Raw genomic sequence first — 26176 nt, 5'->3', positions numbered from 1 at the left:
TAAGGTAACTCGCAAATGGTCTAATAATAAAATTCTGTAAGACTGACATTAAGAATGCAAGAATGGCAGTTAGTCTTAGTTTGACATTCTCCTAGCTGGCTTTATACCTTTCTTAATTTTTTTTATCATCAGCGCCCTTTTCTGTCTCGACGATTTCTTTTCTCATGAAAGAAGCCTCCCCTAAACAAATGTAGAAGCTACGCTTCACCAGAGTAGAGCCGTTAGAGGTCATAAGCCTGTGTGGTCTCCGCTATTATCCGCGTGTAATTTGCGGAGTTTTACAACTCTGTTTTTGCCACGTGCTAGTTTTTTTGGTTTTTTTTTGGCTCATTTGTACTGCAAGATATGTTTTAAGTTCTCTTAATATTAGCTCTGAAGGGACAAAGTTTGAAATATTCCCTGAACATGTTTGTTACATGCATTTTCTATTATTATGCCGGGCCTGGCTGTTTGATTAACTGTTGCAAGTTATGCTGCTTCTTAACACGGGTGTCTTATTTAGGGACCGTTCATTTTTTAAGGGATAGGGGGGGCCGGTGGGATTTGGGGGGAGGGCCACGCGAAAAAAAATGGCTTCAAAGGGGGGGCCACCCCAAAAAATATGAAGAAAAAGGGGGGGTCAAGCGAAAAAAAAGCGATGAAAAAGTGGTATGAAGTTTTCATAAATTGATGAGAAATTCTCTTGCGTTTTTCACGAAATATAAACATCTTTAATAGTCTGAAACAGTTTCAAAGTAAGAAGAAAAATTCTTAGCAACGTTTATATCAATAAAACTAACTACAAATAACAGCGCTTCAACAGTAACAGGTTTTTGATTGGTGAAATGTTGTTCTAGCGACTATTTAACTGCTGAGATCGTTTTCTTACTTTTAGTTGCCAAACAAAACTACCACAAAAATTTCGTGCTATACGGTACTTTGTAATGCCTTAATATAGTTCTGAATAAAACTCTTAAAAACATTGCTCGTAGCACATTCAACGCAGTGGAGAAATCAGTGGAGTACAGATCACTGAAATAAGGTGTCTCCTTCCTCTTCCTCCTCGGCATTCTCTTCTTCCTCCTCGACATTCTCCTCTTCCTCTTCGTCGTTCTCGTCCTCCTCTTCATCATCATCTTCCTCTTCACTCGTATCATCCGTGCGATAATCTTCAGGATGCAGGATGCAGTACACCCTGTTCCTAACTTCCGGCTCAAGATTGGTGAGCATCCTGCTTCCTGCCGCATTGCTAAAATAGTTTGTTTGCAGTAGGTAAGCGATTAATTTTGCATCCCGTTTAAACAGCATTGTTGCCACAGCTTCAACGTTTATGCACGCTTCAGGGATTGTCATGGAAGGGGGATAAAGAAGACAATTTGGAAGCTCTTTGTCAAGGGGATTTGCAACGCAGATGTGATACACGCGACGAATGTTGTTTTCTACCCGTTTGCGTTTTCTGTTGTTTGATTTCCGGCGGTTTTCTTTTAATTTTCTTTTCCTTGATACATAGTTTCCTTGAAGGCCCTTGAAGGTCCGTTCAAAGGTCTTCTTCTTTTCTTCGAGGGTTTCTATTTCCCGTGAAACCTTTAACTGCTTCGCCTCAACGCTAGCGATGTGCTTCACATTGAAATCGTGGTGGAATTTCTCGCCATGCTTCAGAGTAATGCCATTGGCCTGGAACAGCGTGGAGTCATGATCTTTCAGATTTTTTAACAGAGCATTCAGTTTCTCAAAGGCCTCTTTTTGTTTTGTTATAGCGTAGTTCAATTTTCGTCCATCACTAAGCTTTAACTGGTAGTCAGGTTTTAACAACTCTCCTGATCTCTCTGAGAAAGCGTCTATGCCTTGAAAAGCGGCCTCTTCTGACATCAAAAAATCGAATTGCCTTGATCGTTCAGCAGTAAATCGCTTTTTTAAGGATTCATCGCTTTCACCATCCTTTCGCATCTTTGAGAGAGCTTCCTTCATGATGGACATGTAATACAGTGATCTTTTGCCTTTTGGATTTGCAATGAAACCGAGACTTGTTTTCTGAAGACCCTTTGGGATGGCTGTATCATCAGAGGATGAAGAGCTTATTACCTGCAAGAAAAATAGGCATTCAAATTATGATGCCATTTAAAATACGGTAACAGTTGTAATTAACGTTTATAGTGTCAAAAACTCATGAGACTCTCGTGGTGTGGTGTTTTAGGATTATACCATATTAAAAGACATTTAGTAGTAGGAAAATATATGAAAGCTTCTGATGAAATGCATGCGGCATGCACATCAGTGTAGGAATCACATAGCACGTGAATATATAAACAATAAGGTAACATGTAACTTACAGTACCGTCTTGTACAGCTTCAATGGTTGCTTGCTGTAGTAAGAATTGTTTCTTTATATGGCTTTGGAAAGTTCCTTTGGAATGCCATTTGCTCCAGCAAGGGTCACAGAATTCTAAAAAGAAAACAAAAACTTTTTAGACATCCGTTTTTGTGGTGAGCATTTTTATACTCGTAGTTTATAACACCCGTGATAAACAGGGTGCGACGAACACATCAAAGCAGACAAATGCTTTTGCAAGACACATATAAAAAGTCTTTGATGAACAGATGAATCATGAAAGTATTTTTTAGCTTCTCCGGCATTTCTTATTGCACACTTCCGCAAGACCTTGGATTCCGGACCAACTAACGTAAACTGTCTGGCAGTGCCCCCGGGGGGTGAGGATGAGTACTTACTCATGTCACAGCTCCCACAGAGTAGAATGGAGATTGCGTTACTACAAGACTGGCACGAACACAACTGGAGTGCTTGAACTTTATGCTCCTTCAATGCTCCCTGTGAATATTCAGAAGAAAACAACAAATTGGTGAAGTGACACGATACTGACTGGCGGAAAAATGTTCTACGTGAAAGAAATGCCAGGCTAAAACGTATTCAGGAGACGGCTATCATTGATCAAACGTGTCTGCAACGTATAGGCTGTAAACCAACAACGACAAAAACAGAATTACCTTCGAGTGGAACACCCCATTGCAGGATTCACAATACTTCAGCTGGCACTCGCCGCAGTAAAAGGTGGACTGCTCCTTTTCACACTGATCACAGATTCTGTGAATCGAAAATTGCTTATTTATAGCTACAGATATTAAAGTACAAAACAATAGAATATCAAATTCAAACAAAACGAAATACCTCCAATCCATTCTCGTGATACTTACTAAGAAAGCTTTTTTTTTACTAAAAGGAGAGATTTCTCGAGGATTAGGTACAAAATTGAGCAATATTTCCATTCCGTGCATGCGCATAAGCCAAAATTTGGACTGGAATGTCGTCGATATCTAAACCTGACCCTTGTACGGAAATGCCTAGCCTAGTACTACTATCTGCTTATCAAGAATATCTGATGACATTTAAATTGATGACGTCACAAGTAGTAAAAAGAGCACGACGATTAATTACGCATATATGCTTACTTGGTATTCAAAGGGTTAAAGCGTGCAGCGCCAAGCTAAGAAATTTAAGTCATGTAAAGTGATAGCATGAGATTTTTTCGCTTTCGCTTTTGAGTAGGAGTCCTCCTTGTTCAAAGTTTATAAACAACTGCGAAATAGATTTTTAGAGGGGTGATGAAAACCTCGGTAGGTTAACTTAAGAGCAGCCCTCCAGTCAATGAAAATAGTGAAGATTGTTCGTTGATAATTTTTTACAAGCAATGTCGCGATTTTATCAATTGGAATACCTCGACATTAAATGGTGATTTTTGGACGGCGTACGACTTGCATGTCAGTTGCATTTCGCGCTGTTAAGTTTCTTAATTGTACCTTAAAACATTTAACTGCACACATTCCAAGAAGCATTGCTCTTTCATTGGGCTCTTTTTATAATACCGCACCAGGTGACAAGTTGCTCTTTTATGCTCTCAATTTGGCCATTTTTTTTTTTTTTTGTGACGTTGTAATCGCTAAAATGACATTTATTTAGAAACACTTCTAATATTGTGGTTAACAAAAACGAAAACGACCTCACGAGGCTTATCATGCCCCGATGGTCCCGATTAAGAGAAAAAAGAGAAGAATTGCGACGGTACAGGTCAGTGGTTTTTCTGATGGCTTGACGCAGACTTTTATACTACTCAGTCTTTCAGCAACCTGAGTAAGACTTTTGAAGGGGAAAATTTCAGCAAATTTACTTTTGTTCGAAATGTTTCGAATACAACAATTGATTTCATCAGGCCCAAAAACGAATTTGTAGGTTAAGTGAACTTTAAAGCAAAGAAGGTTGTGGTGAGTGACTGGCCATGGCTGACTGACCGAGTGACTTATTTCCGTTTTAAAACATGATGCACTTTACAGTTTTAAACAAAAAGGGAAGTGAAAAACGTGGGAACGAAAACAATTGAATTATTACATACATTTACCGCAATCCTCACAAGCCAGTACTCTATGATCTAAAAAATTACACACACTTGGCTTCGAAGACAGCTTTATTCTCATATTAAAGGATGCTGCCCTTGTAGAGCGCCTTTTGGGGGAACTAGCCCAGCGAGGGAGGTACCCCTTGTCGTAAAACAGCTAAAACAAGTTCAATTGCAAGATGCATTCCTGACCTTTCCCTTCTTCTCTGGATTACAATTCTCAGAAAGTTCATCTCTGTTAGTCACTTACAGTATGGCTCCTTTTCACAATCCTCACAATTGCACATTATACGTATTTTCGAACACCTAATTAGATGCACATACACTGAATATTTCTCCTTACCAACTAGGATTACTAACATATGTTCATCACGCTATTTTTGTCACTAACCATATATAAATTTTTCATTATTCAATACAGCTTTCACTGGTAAGCATATACTAGAAACTACTGTTCACCAAAGAGAAACCTAAGTTGAATCAAATAAACAGATCACGACTCAATGAATGAGTTGCCAGTAATCGGATACCCGTGTTTGCGCGAAGATCTCTGGGATCGTCAGGGGGCAAACATTGCTAGTCGCTAGAAGGAAATGTATGGCGAAAAGTTGTTTCGAGGTGCAAGAAAACGATTTTTGAGAGAGATCAACGCTTTTTCGCCGTCGTTTTTATCGCAAATGGATTTGGGCAATGGATTTGGGCAACTTACAGTTTCCATGTATCAACATTGCCAAAATCCATTTGCGATAAAACAACGGCGAAAAAGCGTTGATCTCTCCCCAAACCCATGTTTTTGGGCGTCGAAACAACTTTTCGCCATACATTTCCTTCTTGCAATGTTTGCCCTCTGACGATCCCAGGGCTCTTTTTGCAAACACGGGTATCCGATTACTGGCAACTCATTCATTCTGAACTGTTCTATGATACTGTAAACAAGAGGCAGCACCCAATGCTAATAGAGATAAATGCCCTGAACTAAAAATGGATTGATATATCTAAAGGACACATCAGAACTTTATTTAAGAGAGTTTTTCAAATTTAGTAATGCATTTAGTTGGAAAACCAACTAAAGCACATTCGTAGTATAGGTTTCAGAACCGAGCCATGATGGCCCAAAATGGACGGGCAAAATTCGTCAAATCCATTATCAGTAATTACAGATGACGTACAGAATCACACAACTTCATAAACACTTTTTAAATCTTCAATCATTCTTGTCGTATTTTACTGTTTAAAACAAAGAAAAAGGTGAGAAAAAGGGGAAGGAAAACAATTCAAAATTTTTCGAAAGCTTTTACTCTATGATAAGATCACTCTACAAAACTTGGTTTCGACAACAAGATTATTCTCACTATTGCTTTCTTACTTGTATTTGACTACAACTGTAATGACACAAAAAATGGAAGCTATCTTTAAATAAATTTGACTTTAAAGCTAGTGCTTATCAAATCCCAAAAGAAATCCTCGAACTGAAAGTATCAAACACTTATTCCGAGTAAATGGCTTTCAATTTAAAAAAAAACAACAACAACAACAACTTTTCTTCTAATTGTTGTCGTTTTGGCTTCTCGTTAAGCCTTTACTTAGTCTGCCTTGGCAGCCCAGAATGAGCTTCGGCATGCTCATATAGCTCAACCTTGTTTTAATCTTTGTCGTGGCTTAAAATCTCAATGCGATGGTCCACAAAGTGATAGTCTGGCAACTGGACAACCTTCTTAACTCTGCGAAGGAGCAAAGGAACTCGAATTAGTGACACTAGGTTCGGCGCATCGATCAGCATATAACAAATACAATACCGTTTCAAAAGTGAAAACTCCTACCACTTTTGTTGCCAGCTTCCGAAGTTGACTATCCTGACAAAAGTTTAGTTTATTTATTTATTTATTTATTTATTTATTTATTTATTTATTATTTGTCGGTAAGATTGTTTTACTGGGTAAATAACTTGATCTTGCCTTTGAGATTCAGATAGCTGTGGAGTCGTGTTCAACACCAATCCCGACATGAGTTGTCCATAATCCAGCAGTTGGAGCTACGGTCACTGATTCCCCTCTAACAGTGATCATTAAAAAATATTCATATCTTGATGAAATTTCGTCGTTTATTCCTTATTGTGAGTCAACAATATCTCAAACGCACATTATAAATAAAAAAAATCTTACTTGTAAGTAGTTTTGAAGTCACATCGGTAACGGCCACCTTCTTCAAGTAACAGAAACATGTTAACATCAGCCTCCAGCACTTCATCACGCACATACATTTTCTCAGTGGATTGCTCCCATTTCATGGTCTTCTTCTGCATAACTGGACTATTGGCAAGAAAGTTCACCCCATCAAATCGAACTTCATAGAAAAAATAGTCACGGTTGTTGACGTCTTTCTTCATTCTGATAAAATTAAAAGAAATGAGACATAGTCAGTGTTACCATGCAAAGATAAAAGGAACACTTTGTCACTTACAGGTATAGTTGGACACCCACACCCACATCATATATGCGGGAGCTGATCTGAGCTCTATACAGTCTAATCTAAATCACGATCTAAGTAATTTAAACAAATGGCTTACTTCTAACAAACTTACTTTAAACGCGACTAAAACTGAAGCTATGTTAATTGGTTCCAGACAAAGATTGAGTACCCTTCCAGATACTCTTGAGCTCTCAATTAATAATGTTCCAATAAATCGTGTCTCCTCAGTCAAATCGCTCGGTGTGTTGGTCGACGAAAACCTAACTTGGCAAACCCATATTGATAAATTGTCTAAAAAGATTGCATCTGGGATTGGTGCCATAAAACGAGTTAGGCCTTTTGTTCCACCAGCTACACTGCTTTATATATACAGTGCTCTAATTCGACCTCATTTTGACTACTGCAATTTTGCCTGGGGTAATTGCGGTAAAACTTTGTCGGACAGGCTACAAAAGCTTCAGAACCGCGCCGCTCGCGTGTTAAGAGTGCCTCCATGTAAAAATCAGACAAATTCTTAATTTCGCGGCAAAGGTCGAAAATTCGATTTCGCTAATATTCTTATGGTAGATAGGCCAGGGCATGACAAAAACTACTGGATAGTTTTTTTTGGCAAAATATCCTTTTATTTCAAAGAAATATGCAAATTACCAAATTCCGTTAAAATCGTCATTTGACGCACCATTTTATTAAGCAAGTTTGAGAGCCTCGCATGCAAAACCACATCATTCTTCCGTCTTTAAAACACTCAAATATTTTTGTGCAATGTTTAAATGTGTACTGGGTTGATTTTAGGGAATGTTGCGTTGTCTTTTTGGGTGCAAAATAATTAAATTTCGAAGACATGTATTTCATTCACTTAAAAGTACTTCGTGAATATAATTAATTTTCACTATGTGCGAAACCTTCAAATGGATCAAGCTTCTGGTGGTTAAATCGCAGAAGGATGGTCTACAGATTCCTGTAAAAATTTCTTTGGGCAAATGATTGTGAGCGACGCGAGAGCTTTTGAAAGTACGTCAAAAATGCAAATATTTGACCATTCGTCGTCAAATTTCAATTTACGGGTTAGACGTATATTTTAGCAAGTGCCACACGACTTGACCTATAATAAGTTGAAATAGACACAGAGCTGATTATTTCGAAATGTTCTAACCTTATTTGTTGTAAAAGGCAGGTCCAAAGCCGATTTGACGTGTTTCTAGTCGATCTCTCACCATTCGTCGCACATAAAGCAGAAGTTCGCTTTTGTTTACACAGGGTTAACGTCCGATGTACATCGCCTACTGTCAACCTATTGTTGGTCGAATACTATGAATCTGTGACCATCTTTCTGCGCTTATGAACATCGCTGCATCTAAGTCTAAAACGGCTGAGTCATTTGTAGATAGTTGCTTGCTTTACGCTTCGCCAAAATATTGCGTTTGTTCGATTGTTGACCATTGCTGATAAGCGTGTCGGCGCAGCACAAGCTTACAGCCGTTAGTTGTTCGTCACGCAATGCTGTCACGGCATATGCTGCACATTTTGATCTATTTTGTATAGAGTACTCTCGGGATAACTGAAACAATTTAATCATTGTTCATCTGTTTGTTCATATATATAATAATATGTGTATATTTATATAATCGCGTTCTATAGTGTACGTGGCGTCGGTCCACATCACGTTTGTTGTACGTTCTGACGTTTCAGGCAACAGCTGGTGCCTGTACTCACTTGAATTTTAAGAAAATCGCCATAAGCAAATTATAGATCAATGAAGCAAGAACTAGCTGAAATAAAAATAGGAAATCACAACGTGTCTAATTCGTGAGAAAAACAGACTAAATTTAATTAGTAATTACGTGAGTAAATAGCCCTGGCCATGCCATTTTATTTGGCGTATTTTGTTTGCTTAGTGGCGAGGCATTGGTATGTTGTTGTCAATACAGTCCAAAATTATCGTCAGTAAAATATTATAAATAAAACACCTATTGACCGGTTACCTCCGCGGCCACCATTTGGTCATTCCGATAAGGGTTTCATTATTGTCTTTACCCCTATTAAGCGGCCACCCAAAATTTAAGAACTTTGTTTTGGAAAGGGCGATGGCAGATAAGAGTCTGAAATTGAAGGTGCATGACGAGTGATAATTCAGACACACGTCTATCATGATTGTCTTGAATGTTCACCAAGTAATTTATAGCCCGACAGTGACAAATTAAATATTCAAGGTACACCAACCTCTATTTAAGCGGCTACCCCCATTAAGCGGTCACCACCCATTTCCCCAAGGGTAGCCCACTGTATTACATGTAAACCAAAAATAATTGCATAGCGCGAAAAGACCTAGGTATGAGTTAAGCGTTACAGTATTACGCAGGGCATGTAGGTAGCGGTGGTCGAGTAAAAGATAACAACAGGGGCAATGGTAAACTATTCATTCTTTTCATTTCTTAATTCAATCTCTTCCTACTCAACACGATTGTGTGCTCCTAGTGATTCCAAGCCTTACGGAGCCTTACGCATTAGGATAGAAATTGTCCTACCCCTACCCCCTAAAATGGGATGACAGCATTGCGTGACGAACAAGGAACCGCTGCAAGCAAAGATTCAAACCATCAAACCATGATGATCAAACGTATTTTGGTGTAGTGCAAAGCAAGCAACTATCTACAAATGACTCAGCCGTTTTAGACTTAGATGCAGTGATGATCATATGTGTCGAAAGAGGGTCACAGATTCATGGTATTCGACCGTTAAATAAGTTGACAGTTGGCGATGTACATCGGACGTTATGTAAACAAAAGCAAACTTCTGCTTTATGTGCGACGAATGGTGAGAGAAACACGTCAAATCGGTTTTGCACCTGCCTTTTACAGCAAATGAGGTTAGAACATTTCGAAATTATCAGCTCTGTGTCTATTTCAATTTAACATAGGTCAAATCATGTGGCGCATGCTAAAATGTACGTCTAACCCGTAAATTGAAATTTGACGACGGATGGTCAAATATTTGCAATTTTGACGTACTTTCAAAAGCTCTCGCGTCGCTCACAATTATTTGCCCAAAGAAATTTTTACAGGAATCTGTAGACCATCCTTCTGCGATTCAACCACCAGAAGCTTGATCCATTTGAAGGTTTCGCACATAGTGAAAATTAATTATATTCACGAAGTACTTTTAAGTGAATGAAATACATGTCTTCGAAATTTAATTATTTTGCACCCAAAAAGACAACGCAACATTCCCTAAAATCAACCCAGTACACATTTAAACATTGCACAAAAATATTTGAGTGTTTTAAAGACGGAAGAATGATGTGGTTTTGCATGCGAGGCTCTCAAACTTGTGTAATAAAATGGTGCGTTAAATGACGATTTTAACGGAATTTGGTAATTTGCATATTTCTTTGAAATAAAAGGATATTTTGCCAAAAAAACTATCCAGTAGTTTTGATCATGCCCTGGCCTATCTACCATGAAAATATGAGTGAAATCGAATTTTTGACCCTTGCCGAGTTATTTTCCATTTTTATGGACAGGGACTCTTAACTTCCTCTAGTTATGATACTGATGCCAAAGGTCTAATACGACAACTGGGTTGGAAAGATTTGTGTACCCAGTGTCAAATTCAGAATGCCTTAATGGTATATAAATCTTTAAATGGCTTGGTTCCTGAATACCTATCGTCTAAATTTCTAAAACGTGGTGGAATGCGCTATTCTTTAAAGGATTCCGAAAACAAACTGGTTGTACCTCATCCACGAACTAACTATATGAAAAATAGCTTTAGTTACAGTGGTGCAACTCTCTGGAACAGCCTACCCTGCAATCTCAGGATGATAAAATCCTTTAATCAATTTAAAAGCAAAGTTAGACACGGCATTCATGGAAAACAGGATTAGTTTAATATTTAAATTAGGATTTACTACTTCAATTTTTATTAATTAGTATTTAGCATGGACTGTTTATTAGTAGTTTATTAGTATTAATTTTTAAATATTAGTATTACCTGATGATTTTTAACCGTGTATAAAGAAATGTTAAATAAAAATAAAATAAAAAAATAAAATTGGCAATATAATTTAATACGTGATATCAGATGAAACCAGGGGCGATTTCTCTTATCAGTCTTCCTATTTTTTATACACAGGGAGAACTATTTTGGAAAAATGTCTTAAACTTGTAATTTACACTTTACTTTGCAGTCCATATAAAACAAGAAAGGAATAAGAAAGTTAAAACTGTACCGAAAGGGAAAAAAATGACAACAAAAGATAAAGAAATTAAATTAAAGTGACTCGACTGGAACAAAAGAGTTTACCTTCTTATCGGGAGGAATCAGCTTTGCATGTTACTTACGTTATGTCATTTGCGGCGATGCAAATGCTCCCGTCTCCATAAGTCATACTTCGTTCACAGAAAAACCCCTCAGGAAACGACTGCTTGAAATAGTCTGTTATGTCTTTTGGGCGAATACCCTATTGCCGTTATCGAATACTGCTGTCAAGATATCGAAAGCGAAAGGCAGAGGTCCGCCGACTTTGACTTTCAGGTTCATAGTCTGCTTTCCTTTAAGACAAAAACAAGAAACCAAAAACGTAAGACATTATACTGTTCATATGCAACGCATAACTTTTTTCTCTGTTACAAAGTCCTGAGAGATAATAACAGCAGAAATCTTCCTTGGTTGATTTATACAATCCTAAACAATTCTGTCGGGTGCAGCAGCATGCTGTTGCTAGATTTAGCCCCAATTAAACTAGTGAAAATTTTATTGGACATTGAGAGTCTGACCTCAAACATTATGAACCGTATCTCTTTTGTTTCTGGTATTAAAATAATTGGTGGCTCTCTGTTGCACCCGCAAACATTGCAGTAAATTCACCGTTTAACTGTGTTAATGATTTGCTCGCTCTGCGAGCACTTTCAGTGACTTTGAAACAAATGACGACGCAACAACCTTTTATTGCAGTAAGATATCACTTTTGTTTAGTGGCAAAGAAAAGTGAAACCAAGAGATTTATTTATTTATTTATTTTTTGGAAACAAGGTGGAAATCACTGTATAAGCTAGAAATGGAGAGGTTTAAAATAACTAGATACTAAGAGTCTGCTCACACCACAGAGGGAGTGTTCTTCAATCCGATATAACCCAATTCAAGTAATTAAAACTCTGTTTTCAGGTAAAATGTAGCATGGCTAAGAAATACATAGCAAATAGAGCCTATGAGGTGGCATAATTATTTAACAGAACAAAACAAAACCTTTAGCCATAAAATTCTTGTCACAATATGGAAGCAAAAATTGGGGAAAAAATGAAGGTCAGCGTTTTTTTTTTTTTTTTTCGTTACACGAAGAGTTGATATATTGGAGCAGAGATACATTCCTTCCTAGGAGTTATTATATAACTTAAGGTAATAATAACTTTAATAACTTATGTAATGCTCTACAATAACGTATCTTACTTGTATACTTCATTTAGTTACTGTAAACCTGCAATGTTTTGGTAAAGAAAGAGTCAAACTATGGCATCAACAGCGCGGTCATTTTTATCACTAGAGTGCTCCGCACAGAGCTGTTAACACAATTAAGTTTATCAAGTGGCTTTCAGGAAAAACAAGATAATTCAGTTACCTTTCATCTTACAATGCAAACAGTGAACACTGGGAGTAATTCCGGAATTTCAAGTGTTCTTGGCTCGCGATTTCCTCTGGAAAGTGAACTCGAAGTCAACGCCTGACCAAGTACTTGTAAACTTGTCATCAGCTCTTGGTATGTCAACTATTATTTTTGGCAAGTGCAATCGTGTGAGCGGCTGATAACGTAATGCTGTCTAAACAATTCATCAAATAACTTTTTTGTTGTTTTGACTTAACTGTTCGTTGGAGAATCTAAACCAATTTTATGGGTGAAGTGAGCATCAAGGGATTGTTCCTCTAATAGGTGATTATAGCAGTTTGATATTGCAGTAAATTATAGTGTCGACTGACGCGTGGTGTCTGTGTCTAGAGCTATTTTTTCTACACTTGAGGTTGTTTATCATCAAGCATATGCCTTTAAAACAGAAAGTCACTTTATCTTTGTTGATAACTCATACATGTATTGTCGTTAATCCAAGACCATCCGGATCAATTTCTAGTACCGCAAACGAGTATTGATATGATCATTTCCGTTCTGGACAGGAATTTGTTGTTGACAACGCATTCAAATACTGCTGACAAAAAGTTCATTTGAAAACGGCTTGTGTTAGCTAAGTTATCTTAAACATCTGATAGAATGTTCGACTTTGTTTCTAGATAGACTTCCTTGATATATCGAGAAGTATTTCTTTCTCTACAACTCAGCCATATATAACGCGTTTGTCAACAGTAAATTCATTTTCAGAACGGAAATGATCATCAATACTTGTTTGCGACACTTGAAATTGATCCGGATGGTCCCGGATTAACGACAATATGTGTTATCGACAAGACGAGCTACCTCTTAGTTTAGACATATGCGCTATGATAACAAACTCATGTGTAGAAAACTAACTCTAGTCACAGACACTGCTGATAAATGGACACGGTAGTTTACTGCACTAGCAAACTGTTATGATCAAATATTAGAGGAACCACTACTTCGTCATTCGCTTCACCCATAAACAACATTAAAAGAACGTTTAAACAGTGGCCAAAGGATCCAGGATTGTAAATCATGCATGGTCTCATGACCATGTCCTTGAATTTAAAAGTTCATTTATATTCAAAGGTAATTATCACATTAGCAAGTGTTATGAATCTTGGCATATCATGACGACCCCAATGCGGGGGTCTCTTGTCCACTCCCAAAACAATACAGTATATATCTGACCGGATACGCAAAAACATAGCCATAGAATTTTACTTGTCACTGATAACCTTGATACAATTCTGTCCTAGAGCTAGCTTTCCACCAGGCTTATCGTAGCTCAAATAACAGCAAATAACTCTCCTGTATGCCTTTTGAGGCCAGGAAGACTGAATTCACCGTCTTTTCGTTGAATCATGAATTGTACAATTTAATTAAGAGTGCTTTCAACATGAAATTGGAGTCTAAATCAACACGAACGTACAGATATCAAAACCGCGGCGGAGAGCTAATCTATGGTTTTCTAAAGGCCTGCATCGTCCTAAATGGACTGAACAAGAGCTTCCTACATCGAGAATCGATTGAACCTCAAACAAACTAGGCCATAGTTAGCAGTAAGCGAACACTCAAGATGTTGTCGTTACGTCAATTATCGCCCGGAAGCCACGCAAATAAATTTCTTCCGCGCTAGCGAATCACAGACAGTTCTGATAGTTAACTAAGCCGAGAACGCCTAAAATTGATAAAACAAGGAAATTCTACTCACGATCAGCGCTTGAACTCATGTTCTTCTCTCTGCTCGTGGCCATGCTTTGCTCGCAAATAGCAATGTCCCGGATGTACTTCAATTTTCTCGAGCGCGGAATGGTACATCTAGATTTCAACAGATTTTTTTTCCTAAGTCTTTAGCTACATCAAAGTTCAGAGCAAATGATGGCAACAGCAGCTAGAAATGTCTAGTCCATTGCACGTCTAAGCCCTAAATTGATGTGGCTAAAGATTTTTGCTGTCTAAAGCAAGCACAACATTATCACCACAGGGCAAACGGCCTACTGTTAAGGGACTCAGGCCCACCTCACGTACTATAATGGACGACGCTTCCTACCAAATCGTTAGACTTGGGCCTTCATTGGACTTAATGATGTCCTCGGGCAGACTTCCCTTAGATAGCAAATACAGAACGCTAGTCGGTCACTCCTTGTCAGAGTCACCGCGCGAACTGAATTCCGTTGAGTGTAGCCTGGGCTAAACTTAACGCAAATTGAAAAGGGGGTTGGGCGGGGGGGGGGGGGGGGTCGATAAATAATGAAAAAAATACGTAAATAAATGAAACATGCGGCAAGGAGTTTCTACATTTCATGCTAGGTAAGATTTAAAAGCTGCTGTCATAGCGAAAGCAGAAAGAAAATGAGAAAAAAAAAAACAAATAAATAAAAAAACACTTGATTCAGTCTTTAACACCGTTTTCATAAATCTAGACATATATTTCAAGGGAACAAGACTGCATGACCCAGAAAGGTCGAAAAACGAGCGTGTCTAATTTCTATGGATCTTTCTAAAGCATTTAGAGTCAAACTAGGGAATTCCCTGAGCGGTTTAGGACATTCTGTGCCAAGATATGTCTGAATTTATGAAAACCGTGTTAAAGACTTTGCACCAAAATAGGGGGCATGTTTTTGGAAAATCGGTTAGATGTATATTATAAGTTAACCTTTCTCTTGCAGACGCCCTCCGTTCGAAAGTATTACCTATCAACATGACAATCGCAGCCAAATACGCCACGCAAATCAAACACAAAAATCAAGAGCGCTCTGTGCAAAAAATAAGGATGCAATTAGCAGTCTTTCTCTTCTCCTTCAATTAAAAGCGACAGAAAAAGGCTTTAGTAGCAACGATTTTTGATAACCAGAATTTAATTAGCTGAACTTGAATTGTTTTGTCTGTATTTGAAGTAGTCTCTTCAGTAAGGGTTTTCAGAGCTTTTCAATTGAATTAGCGCCAGGTATTTTTGCCTGTGTAAATTCCAAATTAAACTCCATTTTGCTTGATAGAGGCTAACTTATCGCCTAGGTTCAATTTTAGGCGTGAAAATGATTGCCCTTTTGGTCCTTCTGATACTACCGGTGACTGTTACGTTGTGTCGATAAATAGCTTTTCAGCGAGGATTAAGTTTAAGCATGCAGCGACGAGCCCCTACGTCAATCCAGAATGGTGATAACATAAGCTTTTTCGCTTTTGGTTTTGAGTAGGAGTCCTCCTTATTCAAAGTTCATAAAGAACTTAGACGTATGTCTTTAGAGGAGTAATTAATCTCAGTGGGTTAACTTAAGAGCAGCCGTCCCTTCGGTAATAGTCGTAAGGGTTGTTCGCTTGTGATTTTCAACGCGCGATTTTTTCAATCGGAATACTTTGACATGAAATGGCGAATTTTGGACGAGGTGCCACTTGCATACCAGTTGCATTTCGCGCTGTTAAATTTATTGATTTAACTGTAGCTTGAAAAATTTAACCGGACGCATTACAAGAAGCATTGCTCTTTCATTTGGCTTTTTTTAATTTTACCGCATCATGTAACAAGTTGCTTTTTTCTGCTCTCAATTTGGCCATTTTTTTGTGACGCTGTAATCGCGAAAATGATATTTATTTAGGAACACTTCTAATATGGTGGTTAACGGGGACGAACACGGCGTCACAACGCTTATCATGCTCCGATGATCCCGACAAAAAGAAAAAAGAGACGGAAATAATTGCGACGGTACAGGTCAATGGTTTTTCTGATGGCTTGACGCAGACTTTTATACTACTCGGTCTTTCAACAACCTGAGTGAGATTTTGAACGGGAAAACTCCAGCAAGTCTAATTTTTTTCGAAATGCTTCGAATAAAACAATTGATTCAATTAGACCCAAATGAGTGTACTTTAAAGAAAGGAAGGCTGGGGTGAGTGACTGCTTGACTAACCGAGTGACTTATTTCCGTTTTCAAACTTAGACAAAAACGAAACTGAAAAGTATGGGAACGAAAACAGTTGAATTACTAATTATATTTACCGCAATCCTCACAAGCCAGTACTCTATGATCTAGAAAAGTACACAAAACTTGGCTTGGACGACGCCAGTTCTATTCTCATGTTAAAGGATGCCGAGCTTGTACAGCGCCTTTTGGGGGAACTAGCCCAGTGAGGTACTCCTTGTCGTAAAACAGCCAACACAAGTTGAATTGCAAGATATGTTTAATATTTCGATTCCAGACCTTTTCTTTCTTCTCTGGATTACACTTCTCAGAAAGTTCTCCTCTGTTATTCATTGTCCATATGCCTTCTTTTCAAAATGCTCTTCTCACAATTGCTGATTATACGTATTCAGTTAAGCCAGTAGTCTATGATAAGAACACTCTACAAACCTGGTTTCGACAACAAGCTTATTCTCACTATTGTTTTCTTCCTTGTATTTGACTACAACTGTAATCCCACAAAAAAATGGAAATTATCTTTAACTTAATTTGACTTTAAAGCTAATGTTTATCAAATCCCAAAAGAAATCCTCGAATTGATAGTATCAAACACTAATTCCGATTAAACGGCTTTCAATTAAAAAAAAAAAAAAGAAAGAAAAAAACTTTTCTTCTGCTTGTTGTCGTCTTGGCTTTTCGTGAAGCCTTTACTTGGCCTGCCTTGGCAGTCCAGAATGAGCTTCTGCGTGCTCATACAGCTTAACATTGTCGTAATCCTTGTCATGCCATGTTATCTCAATTCGGTGATTCACAAAATGATAATCTGGCAACTGGACAACCTTCTTAGCTCTGCATGCAAAGAGGAAAAGGAACTCGAATTAGTGACACTGGGTCGAGTGCATCAGCATACAACAAATACAATACTGGTTTAAAAGTTAAAACTGCTTAAAACTTGCCAGTTGTTCGCTGGGTAAATAACTGGATTTTTCCTTCGTGGTTCAGATATTCTTGGAGTCACGTTCAACACCAATCCCCACATCGGGCATCTCTAATCTAGAGGTCAGTGATTCCACTGCATGTAACAGTGACCAGTAAAACTTAGTCATATCTTGATAAACCTATTCATGTATCCTTATTGTGAGTCATCAATATGTTGAACGCATATTAAAAAAGAAGAACTTACTTGTAAGTAGTTTTGAAGTCACATCGGTAATGGCCACCTCCTTCAAGCAACAGAGCCATGTTAACATCACCCTTCACCACTCCATCACGCACATACATTTTCTCCGTGGATGGCTCCCATTTCACGGTCTTCTTTTGCATAACTGGACTATTGGCAGGAAAGTTCACTCCATCAAATCGAATTTCATAGAAGAAACAGTCACGGTTGTCGACGTCTTTCTTCATTCTGATAAAAAAGAAACAAAACATAGTCAGTGTTACCATGCAAATATAGAAGGAACACTTTGTCACGTGTTAAAAATTAAAAATATAGAGAAAAAGATTCTCAACTATACCACGATTATATGAACAAAACTCAGATTTACAGGCATAGTTGGCAATATAATTTAACAGATGATAACAGATGAAACCAGTGGCGATTTTCTTTTTCCTTTTATTATACACAGACAGAACCATTTTGAAAAAATGCCTTAAAGTGCACATAACCCCAAAATATATTTTTAGCGGGATTACATCTTTGTATTGCATGGAGGAAAATGCCGCAACCAGTTGTGTTGCTGGTTAAAACCGCGATTTTTTTTAGGAATCTATTAAGTCGGGATTACTTAGCACACGACCGAGGGCAACGGAGACTGCGGTTAGTGACGTCTAACAAGGATGCAATGTATTGGCGCCAGTTTTGAACTGAAGAGAAGGGGAGTGGATATTGAAGAGTAGTAATGAATTTCCGTAGTATGTCAATGAACTGACCTTTTCGTGGCGATCTTAAACATATAAGATGTTTAGATGCATTGCACGTTTATCGTCCAAACTTCTTCAGATTCTAAACTCAGGAAGACTGTTTCCACGAGCTTGTAAACACCAGTTGATTTAGCGTACTCATTCCACAGGTAATGCAAAGTTGAACTAAATAAATTGCAATCGCTTCGAAGATTTGTAGATAGAATTTCAGAATACTCTGACTTGGGATAACTTTTTGCATGGCAATTCTCCGACGAAAGTATCACGTATTAATTTTAGGTGGTGGCTATTTGTTCAGATCAATAAACTATACACAACTGCGAAGTGCCGCGAACCGAGTCGATCGTTCGCGTAGTACGTGTTAACAGACTAAGAATATTTGAAACTCTGACTCAAATCAGCTGCAGTCTCCAGAATCATTTAATACATTCAAACAAAGATAATACTTTGGGTCGGGAATATAAATTACCTTGAATTCTACCAAAATTCTGTAACCCGAGAGCCCCTGTAATTTTAATTTTATCGTTACTCATTCCTTCTTCGTTGCAGACTCGCCGTTAGATCAAAATCTTCCCAAATCCTGCTCGCCGGGGCGCTTAATATACACTGCCAAGAACTTGATAGGCTCTCGCAGGTTTATACTTATTTTCTAGCTCAGAAAAATGTTACAACAACCCTGGTGGACTTTCGTGAGGGAGATGTGCTTGTAAAGTTTTGTAAACGTCGTGCATATTTCACGTTCAAACATCTAAGAAAAAGTTCCAGTTGCCCTACATCTAAATCTTGGACATTTCGATCGAGGCATCGGGGATAAATATTCCAACGTAAACCTGCGAGCGGGAACTCCACAGTTTGAGCCAGACTGCAGGCATGAATATTTCATTCGAGCTTTTTTTGTAGCGGTGTCCTATCAACGTGGTAAACCGGACTCGCTGATGGTAAGGGTTGCCTTTTTTGAACAGCTTAACAGCTTCGTGACCCTTTTTTGTTTGCACTTAACTGACAGGGTTAAAGCAGGTCTCATAGTGAGTGCAGTGGGTACGGCGCTTTTCTGTTACGTTACTACAAGTGGTCTGTTTCAGTTTTAGGCAAAGCATCTGGCGTTATTTATGAAAGTGAATACTGGATAGGTCCCTCGACAGAATTGAGAATTCATCGACATCTCTTTTGTTACAACACAATAGTTGTGTCGTTGATTGTTTATGTTTCTTCATAATCATCCTTAGACTTTTGTTTTGATATTCTTGACTTAACGGCTTAAATAACGGGTCCAATCAAATCGTTGAGATGGAGAGTGTGCAGGAAGTTTGACTTTACCACCTCATTTTGCTGCTCTTCCTGTAGCCCTTTCCCTGGCACTAATTTTTTATTACACCTCTCAATCAGTTTTTCAAAGGGATAATGCTCCTCTCTTGCATTAAGAGTTGTCATTTGAGACAAGTGCTATTAAAGACATTCAGAACACTTTAGGCCGAATTTGATACATTAACATCCTTACTCACCTTTTTCGCCTTAGAGGAATAAAACAAACCTGATCATTTGGTTACCAGTCATTTGCTTAGCCCCTAGCCGGTTAGCCTCCAACCACAAGTCGATTAGCCCCTTATCCATACTTAAAGAACGAGAAATATACAGTTTTTTTTATATTTCTGGTTGGGGGCTTATCGACTTCTGGTTGGGGTTTAAATGGTTAGGGGCTCATAGACTTGGGGGCTAAATGACTGTTACCGATCCCTGCACTTGATGTCTTTTCTTATTATTCTCGAAAGCCCTAAAGCCAAGTGTCAAAATTGGCCTATTTCAAACGTTGCGGAAGTTCTTTTCACTCAGGTTTACCCAAGTTAAAGTTAGTTGCCTGGATGAATGACCATTTTACCTGCCTACCTCATTACTAGCACTCAACTACAGGTAACATGGCTCATTTGCCTTCCTTCGGTCTATTCCATAAATTATCTCCCTCAGCAGATCAGTATATTGCAGCCCTATTTTGATATCCAGAAGTATTACAGAGCTTTCTCCTACCACACAAATAAAACTGATGCTTATCACCAGTACAAATTATGCCAAAGCATGTGAGCAGAAGCTGCTTTCTTTATTTTCACGGGTCGATAACTTGTAAATAAAATACCTCAACCTAGTGAAGGTTCACATTGAGTCTGTGCCTAGCAAATAGTCCATTTTGGACGGTCCCATATGCAGAAGCAGAAAAATGATTTCAAATTTGCGAGTTCACGTTGGTACTGAACAGTAAGGGATGAAGGTTTCAAAGCCTCTATGATTTATCACTATTATCGAGACATGCCAACTGGTGGCTATTTTCGATGTTGTTGACTGATCTGCAACTGCCTTCAAGTTTCATGATTTAAATTACTCGAAAGAAAGTCTTCAGACTCAAAATATTACAAAAAAATCATAAAATAAATGCAGTCTTTCATACGACAGTAGGTTAAGACGGAAAAAAACGTTAGACGGAAAAGCTTGCTTAATGTAAGCTCAAGTTTAAATGTAGAACTCTGAACAGCTGAGAAATATTTTAGACTTACACGTTCGGAGGCTTCGCGATATATAATGGCAGATATGAAACAGTTCGACATCGCTATTTTCTATAGAAATTAGAGAAGAATTACATAATTGGTCGGTGTTAAGATGGAAGGTAATGAAGCTTGAAATTTCCACACCAAAATAAAAAACTTAAGCTTCGTTTTCTTCCCGAGACGGGAAAACCTCTCCAGGCAACGAAGAATGCAATCGCGCTCGCCAGGAAAAAAAGCACAAAGTTGGTTTTTTATTCCCTTAGTCCTGATTGTCTCAAAGCTGTTGTTAAAAATTGCCAACAGCGAATAAAAAGTTATCATATCGAAGGCAAATCCTGAACAAATATGGCGGCGAAACGTGTTTCGGTTTCCTCGCGTTATTTTCGCGTTTTGTGCATGCTCGTTACGGTTCTCAAATGAATGACAGATTTACAGATTTCTTTACTAGGGCGATCATAGAAACCAGAAAAGCGGCGAAAGGTAGCTGCCAAAAAAAAAAATACTGGGGTTGCAGACACTTTAAAGCACATGGTCTTAGATGTCCTACGGGGCACGATGAGGAATGAGATGAGATGTGGCACTTTGAGCTTGTGGTTCACACTATATAGCAAGACAGGAATAGGAAAGTTAAAACTGTGCCGAAAGAAAGAGAAGGGGCACAAGAGCTTAAGAAGGGGCACAAATTTAAGTGACTTGAATGCAACTAAAAAGTTCCTATAAATCTTCTTGGCGAGAGGCATCAGCTTTACATCTTACTTACTTTATGTCATTTGTGGCGAGGCAAATGCCCCCGTCTTCGTAAGTCATGCTTCGTTCCCAGGAATACCCTTCAGGAAACGACTGCTTGAAATAGTCTGGTATGTCTTTTGGGTATTTGACGTATACCCTGTTGCCGTAATCGAATACTGTTGTCAAGATATCGAAAGCGAAAGGTAGAGGTCCGCCGTCTATGACTGTCAGGTCCATAGTCTGTTTTCCCCTAAAACACAAATAAGAAACCAAAGACGTAAGAAAACGTACTATTCATATACAACGCGAACTTAGTTTTTGATCTTGAATCTTTTGTAAACATTAAGACATCGAAAGCTCCGCAAGACGTCGCACTAGTTTGCTGAAGAGATAGGTAGAGCACAATGAAAACAAATCGTTTGGGATAAATGACCACAAATGTGACGCGTTTAATTAAAACTAAGGCTACAAACAAAGATTAAAATATCTTTAGGAAAGGTGGGGTTGAAACTTTCGCCACCAGTAAAAGCTAAAATAAAATACTTTATAAGATATGTTGAGAGTCTGCGGGTCGGTGACCGGGGAGGTGGAGGGAAAAAAGAACAAATACGTCTTAACGCTGAATAGCTGAAAAGTTCTTCTTGCGATGATACCAAGAGTACAAGGGGGCCGCGTCTATGAGATGACCAACCTTTTGTACGTAACTGGGTCAGGAGAATACATGTATCTACTTTGGTTAATTGACGGGAATCGAAGAATAGTTCTGAAATTCTCATCAACAGCTGCCCATTACTGACTAGATAAAGCTCTAATTAAACAAGTGAATATTTGCTTTTGACTTTGAGAGTCTGACCTCAAACTTTCAGAATCGTGTAATTGTTGTCTTTTTTCTGGGAAATGTTTCGTGCGTTTCTTTTACACCAGCAAACCATAGATAATAGAAGGAAATGATTAGGGAGGCCAGTAAACGTAACATCAAAGAAGGAAACAAACAGGCTAAGATTTATGTTGGAAGGTCTTTGACCCTGCACTTCTTTCGTTTTATGCTCATTGACTGTGTATAAATTACACAATTGCAATGCTTCTTTTGTATTTTGGCAGGTTTTGTACAAAAATAGCCAACAAAAACATAAAACAAAGAACTTTGCCGGGTTTTCATTACAATTTCCCTGTATTATCTATACGCAAACATTACAGTAAGTTAGGAAGTTAGAGATAAAATGAATTGTCGAATTTTTCATGACCTCTAAATGCGATCGTCCGAATAATCTTTTGGGTCCTTTTTAAAAAGCTACTAGTCTGAAAAAAAATGTGTTCGTTTGCCCTTAAAATTTGGAGAGTAGCTAGTTTGACAGAAAAAAAAAAATCGTGTCTACGGCCACTCCATGCTTTTTTCATCCTATTTCGAAAATATTTTGTAACTTTTCACGGTAATTAAATATGGCAAATCGCAGACACGTTTCGTCTTAGCGCGTTGGGTCCGGAAACTGAGGAACAAATTAAATAAACGAAAAACAAAATTCGCTTCGAGATGTAGCTTTCAAAAGGTGGTTCGGACGCTCCCATTTAGAGGTCGTAAAAAATTAGACAATTCAGTTTATTTCAAACTTCTTGGTATAGTTTCACTGCCAGCTCAATGAGCTTTAATTGGAAATAGGGGCCTAGGTATCTACAGTTTAAACCGGACGCGCAACATCGCTTGGACGTAAGACACCTCTAAAGGTACACGGTAACCTCAGGGGTCGTAAAATCATAGTTAACAGAAGCGAATAGTTATGAAATCCGACAAAGCTTTTTTTTTCCTTCTTTTTTTGTATGCTTTTGCTCTCTTTTTTGGCCTTGATCGTGCGCAAAACACGATAGTTGTTTACTCCGTACTAAGGAACTAACCAATAAAACTGTTTTGGTTACGTAATTCATTCGTAGTGCATGAGCGCAAAACAAAAGATTGTGCACGTAAACCTTCCAACATAAATCTTGGCATCTATGTTTTCTCCTATGATGTTTGCCGTGCTTCATAACCAGTCCTCTCTATTAACTATGGTAAAATCGAAGGAAAGATAGATAGACTTTGTATCTGCTTCGATATCCTGAATGAAATATGGCTTTAGACGTATTCTTGGTATATTATGTATTGTTCAATGAAAAAAAAATTAAAACAAAAAAACAAAAAAAAACTAAGCAATGTTCGAAGCAAGGATGCCGTAAAACTAACCACAATGGTTACACATTTCTAAACTTTTACTTACTCGAAAGGCTGGCCTCTTCCTTCCCCTGTAATCACGAATTTGTGCCCGTTCACAGCTCCATCCATACGCAGCTTGATCTTCATTTCTGGTTTAATCACACTCTGCGGAAAGAAATTGGGATGAATCTGAGATCAGTCGCTAATTCAGAATAAGCAGTAGAGTAAATTCATCAGTCAAAAACAAAACAAAACCTTTTCTTGTGCAACACTTACCATGATGGTAGACTTAAGTAAGATTTTAGCTTTATACAGCTCTTGTGGTTCTCGATCTGCTCTCTTCCAAATCACCAGGGTGAATGGGACTTCAACGCTGAGATACTGCTTTAAACCTGAACGACACATCCAAAATTGAACCAAACATAAGCCAGGAACCTTAATGTAACAAACACAAACCCATTGTAACAAACAGCAACCCTTTGATGTCTGTCATACCAAGCCACACGTTTTCGTTGTTCACATGAAAATCACCTTAGGGTATCGACTAACAAGTGTAATGATGCAAGCATTAATGAAATTATTTTAAAGAAGGACTTTTTCATATGGAATTACATAATTTATCATATCATCAAGTAAAGATACTGCTATCTTGATTTTCATTTCCGTTAGCATTAAGGTTAACCTTCATTGCTTCAGTTATCAAAGAGTCGATATATGATATCAAAAGCGCGGTTATTTTCACGACTATATTTCAGATCTGCCTGTTTCCCCGACGTAATCAGTCTTTCAACCAATTTAAGTTGGCAAAGTAGATTTGAATTAAAGTAGGCATCACTTCCTGCTTTTTTTTTTTTTTTTTTTATCAATTTGTCTAATAAGTGTTTTTTCTTTTCTTTGCTACACAAAAAGTTGACAATGGAACAGAGATACATTATTTCTTATAAGTTACTGTATTTAATAACTTATGTAATACTCTACAATAACTTACATAACTTATACCCTTCATTTCGTTAGCGTTAATCTTCATATTAAGAAAGCGACAAACTAGAAAGTCTATCGAGTAACCTTGAGTACCACCAGTGAAGTATTTCTGACATTTCTGTTAAGTCCTTACCTCGATTCCCCTGAAAAGTCAACACGTGTCCAAGTGCTTTTAAAATGGTCAGCTCTTAAGATGTCAACTAACTATTTTTCGCAAGCGTAATCGTGTTAGCGGTTTATTACATAATAGAGCGGTTTTCAATTGAGTGTCAAACGTAATCAGATAATCACTTTGGTTTTGATTTTGGTTTTACTACGGTTTTAGATGAGCTGAGTAGTCTAATTGGTAAGTAATTGGTTTTGGTTTTGGTTTTACGACACTTAGTTAAAAAACGCTCTATCGTGTAAGAGGAGAAACCCAATCGGCCAGCTAAACATCTGGCTTATGTTTTAGATATAAACTAGTCACAAGCTCGCCTTACCATCTCTTATTATGTAACCTGTTCTAGACTTTTAAGATGATTTCTGCAAAACATTCGAGCAATGATTGCACACATAAAGTTACCAAGAAAACCTCATAGCATGGTGATATTTTGAATAGAGTCAAGAAGATCTTGTCGAGAATTAAGCTCTCAAGCTGACCCCGAGAGAGAAAATTAAACTTATAATTTAAAATTAACCATATTTCAATAAAAACGGACTTTTCGCGTTAGTTGAAAACATAATAATACACGTATTAAGCCGGCATTCTTACGAGGTTTAACATGAAATTTTTCGAGAATGCTTGGGGATTTATTCGCGGGGTTACCTAGAGAAATGAATTACATTGAGATGTTTTAAATAGTATTTAAAAACATACCGTGCTGTGAGTAGATTATTAGTAAATAATTTTTGCACTTATTGCTCGAACTTTGAGTGGAATAGGTCTTAATTGTTGTATCTTTTATCAGTTGTGACTTGAATTAAATTTGTATCAAATGAATAAAGTTAGTATTATTATTACTATCATTCTAAGAGAGTCTCACAACATAACTGCTTTTCACATGGCTAGTGAAAATAAGTAAGTTTATCGTGTAGCCCAGAGGAAAAAAGATAATTTCATGATCTTACAGTGCAAACAGTGAACACTAAAAGTATTTCTGCAATATTGAATGTCCTTGGCTCTTGATTAAAAGCAGCTCTAGCTATTCGAAATATCGCCTGGAGGGGTACATGTAGGTCTATAGTGAAACTATTTATCACCAAAATTACTCTAAGCTCGTTAGCTTTCACATCCGTTTTAAGAGGTGTCGAGCTTACAACGCATGACTTAAAAATATCCCACATAAGATGGCTTCGTGTTTTGAAAAAAACACATAATTTCATGTTAAACAAGGAAGCCTTATCGTCTTAATACAAGATCTGACTTTTTCGGAGACATAATCAGTTAA

The 26176-nt window shown here is 37.8% G+C and overlaps 3 protein-coding genes and 1 pseudogene across 4 annotated transcripts in view; 1 reads left to right on the top strand and 3 right to left on the bottom strand.

Moving 5' to 3' along the window:
* Positions 1-1742: 1742 nt before the first annotated feature.
* Positions 1743-3174, bottom strand: LOC145470853 (uncharacterized). Of its 2 annotated transcripts, XR_014042540.1 has the most exons (3): positions 2983-3174; positions 2310-2806; positions 1743-2061 (listed from the first exon to the last, which is right to left on the bottom strand). XR_014042540.1 is itself a non-coding variant. In XM_081454730.1 (2 exons), the coding sequence occupies exons 1-2, from the start codon at positions 3172-3174 to the stop codon at positions 2474-2476; spliced, it is 525 nt and encodes a 174-aa protein (XP_081310856.1). In that variant the 3' UTR covers positions 1743-2473. The 2 variants fall into 2 exon arrangements, 1 of the variants encoding a protein (XP_081310856.1); XM_081454730.1 differs by having other exon boundaries at positions 1743-2806.
* A 2790-nt stretch (positions 3175-5964) lies between these two features.
* On the bottom strand, positions 5965-11771 carry LOC145470769 (GFP-like fluorescent chromoprotein cFP484; annotated as a pseudogene).
* LOC145469603 (uncharacterized) lies at positions 6992-10864 on the top strand. Its single transcript, XM_081453358.1, has 2 exons — positions 6992-7330; positions 10375-10864. The coding sequence occupies exons 1-2, from the start codon at positions 6992-6994 to the stop codon at positions 10735-10737; spliced, it is 702 nt and encodes a 233-aa protein (XP_081309484.1). The 3' UTR covers positions 10738-10864.
* A 5164-nt stretch (positions 11772-16935) lies between the features above and the next one.
* LOC145470180 (GFP-like fluorescent chromoprotein cFP484) overlaps positions 16936-26176 on the bottom strand; it is a 51087-nt gene continuing 41846 nt past the window's right edge. The window contains exons 2-5 of the mRNA XM_081454011.1: positions 23830-23930; positions 21612-21830; positions 17578-17802; positions 16936-17243 (exon numbers count right to left, since the gene is read on the bottom strand). Coding sequence (XP_081310137.1) covers positions 17102-17243; positions 17578-17802; positions 21612-21830; positions 23830-23930 — 687 coding nt within the window. The 3' untranslated portion in view covers positions 16936-17101. The remainder of the gene's footprint in view (positions 17244-17577; positions 17803-21611; positions 21831-23829; positions 23931-26176) is intronic.

Source organism: Orbicella franksi, chromosome 15 (genome assembly GCF_964199315.1).
Source record: "Orbicella franksi chromosome 15, jaOrbFran1.1, whole genome shotgun sequence".
In the NCBI taxonomy this organism is placed as follows: domain Eukaryota; kingdom Metazoa; phylum Cnidaria; class Anthozoa; order Scleractinia; family Merulinidae; genus Orbicella; species Orbicella franksi.
Note: the sequence above shows the minus strand (reverse complement) of the source record. Positions and strands in the feature narration are given on the sequence as shown.

Coding starts and splice junctions, on each gene's coding strand:
- LOC145470853 (XM_081454730.1), bottom strand. CDS start 3,174: ATGGATTGGAGGTATTTCGTTTTGTTTGAATTTGATATTCTATTGTTT. Junction 2,807..2,982: donor ATGGGGTGTTCCACTCGAAG/GTAATTCTGTTT, acceptor GAATATTCACAG/GGAGCATTGAAGGAGCATAA.
- LOC145469603 (XM_081453358.1), top strand. CDS start 6,992: ATGTTAATTGGTTCCAGACAAAGATTGAGTACCCTTCCAGATACTCTT. Junction 7,331..10,374: donor TTCAGAACCGCGCCGCTCGC/GTGTTAAGAGTG, acceptor TTTTATGGACAG/GGACTCTTAACTTCCTCTAG.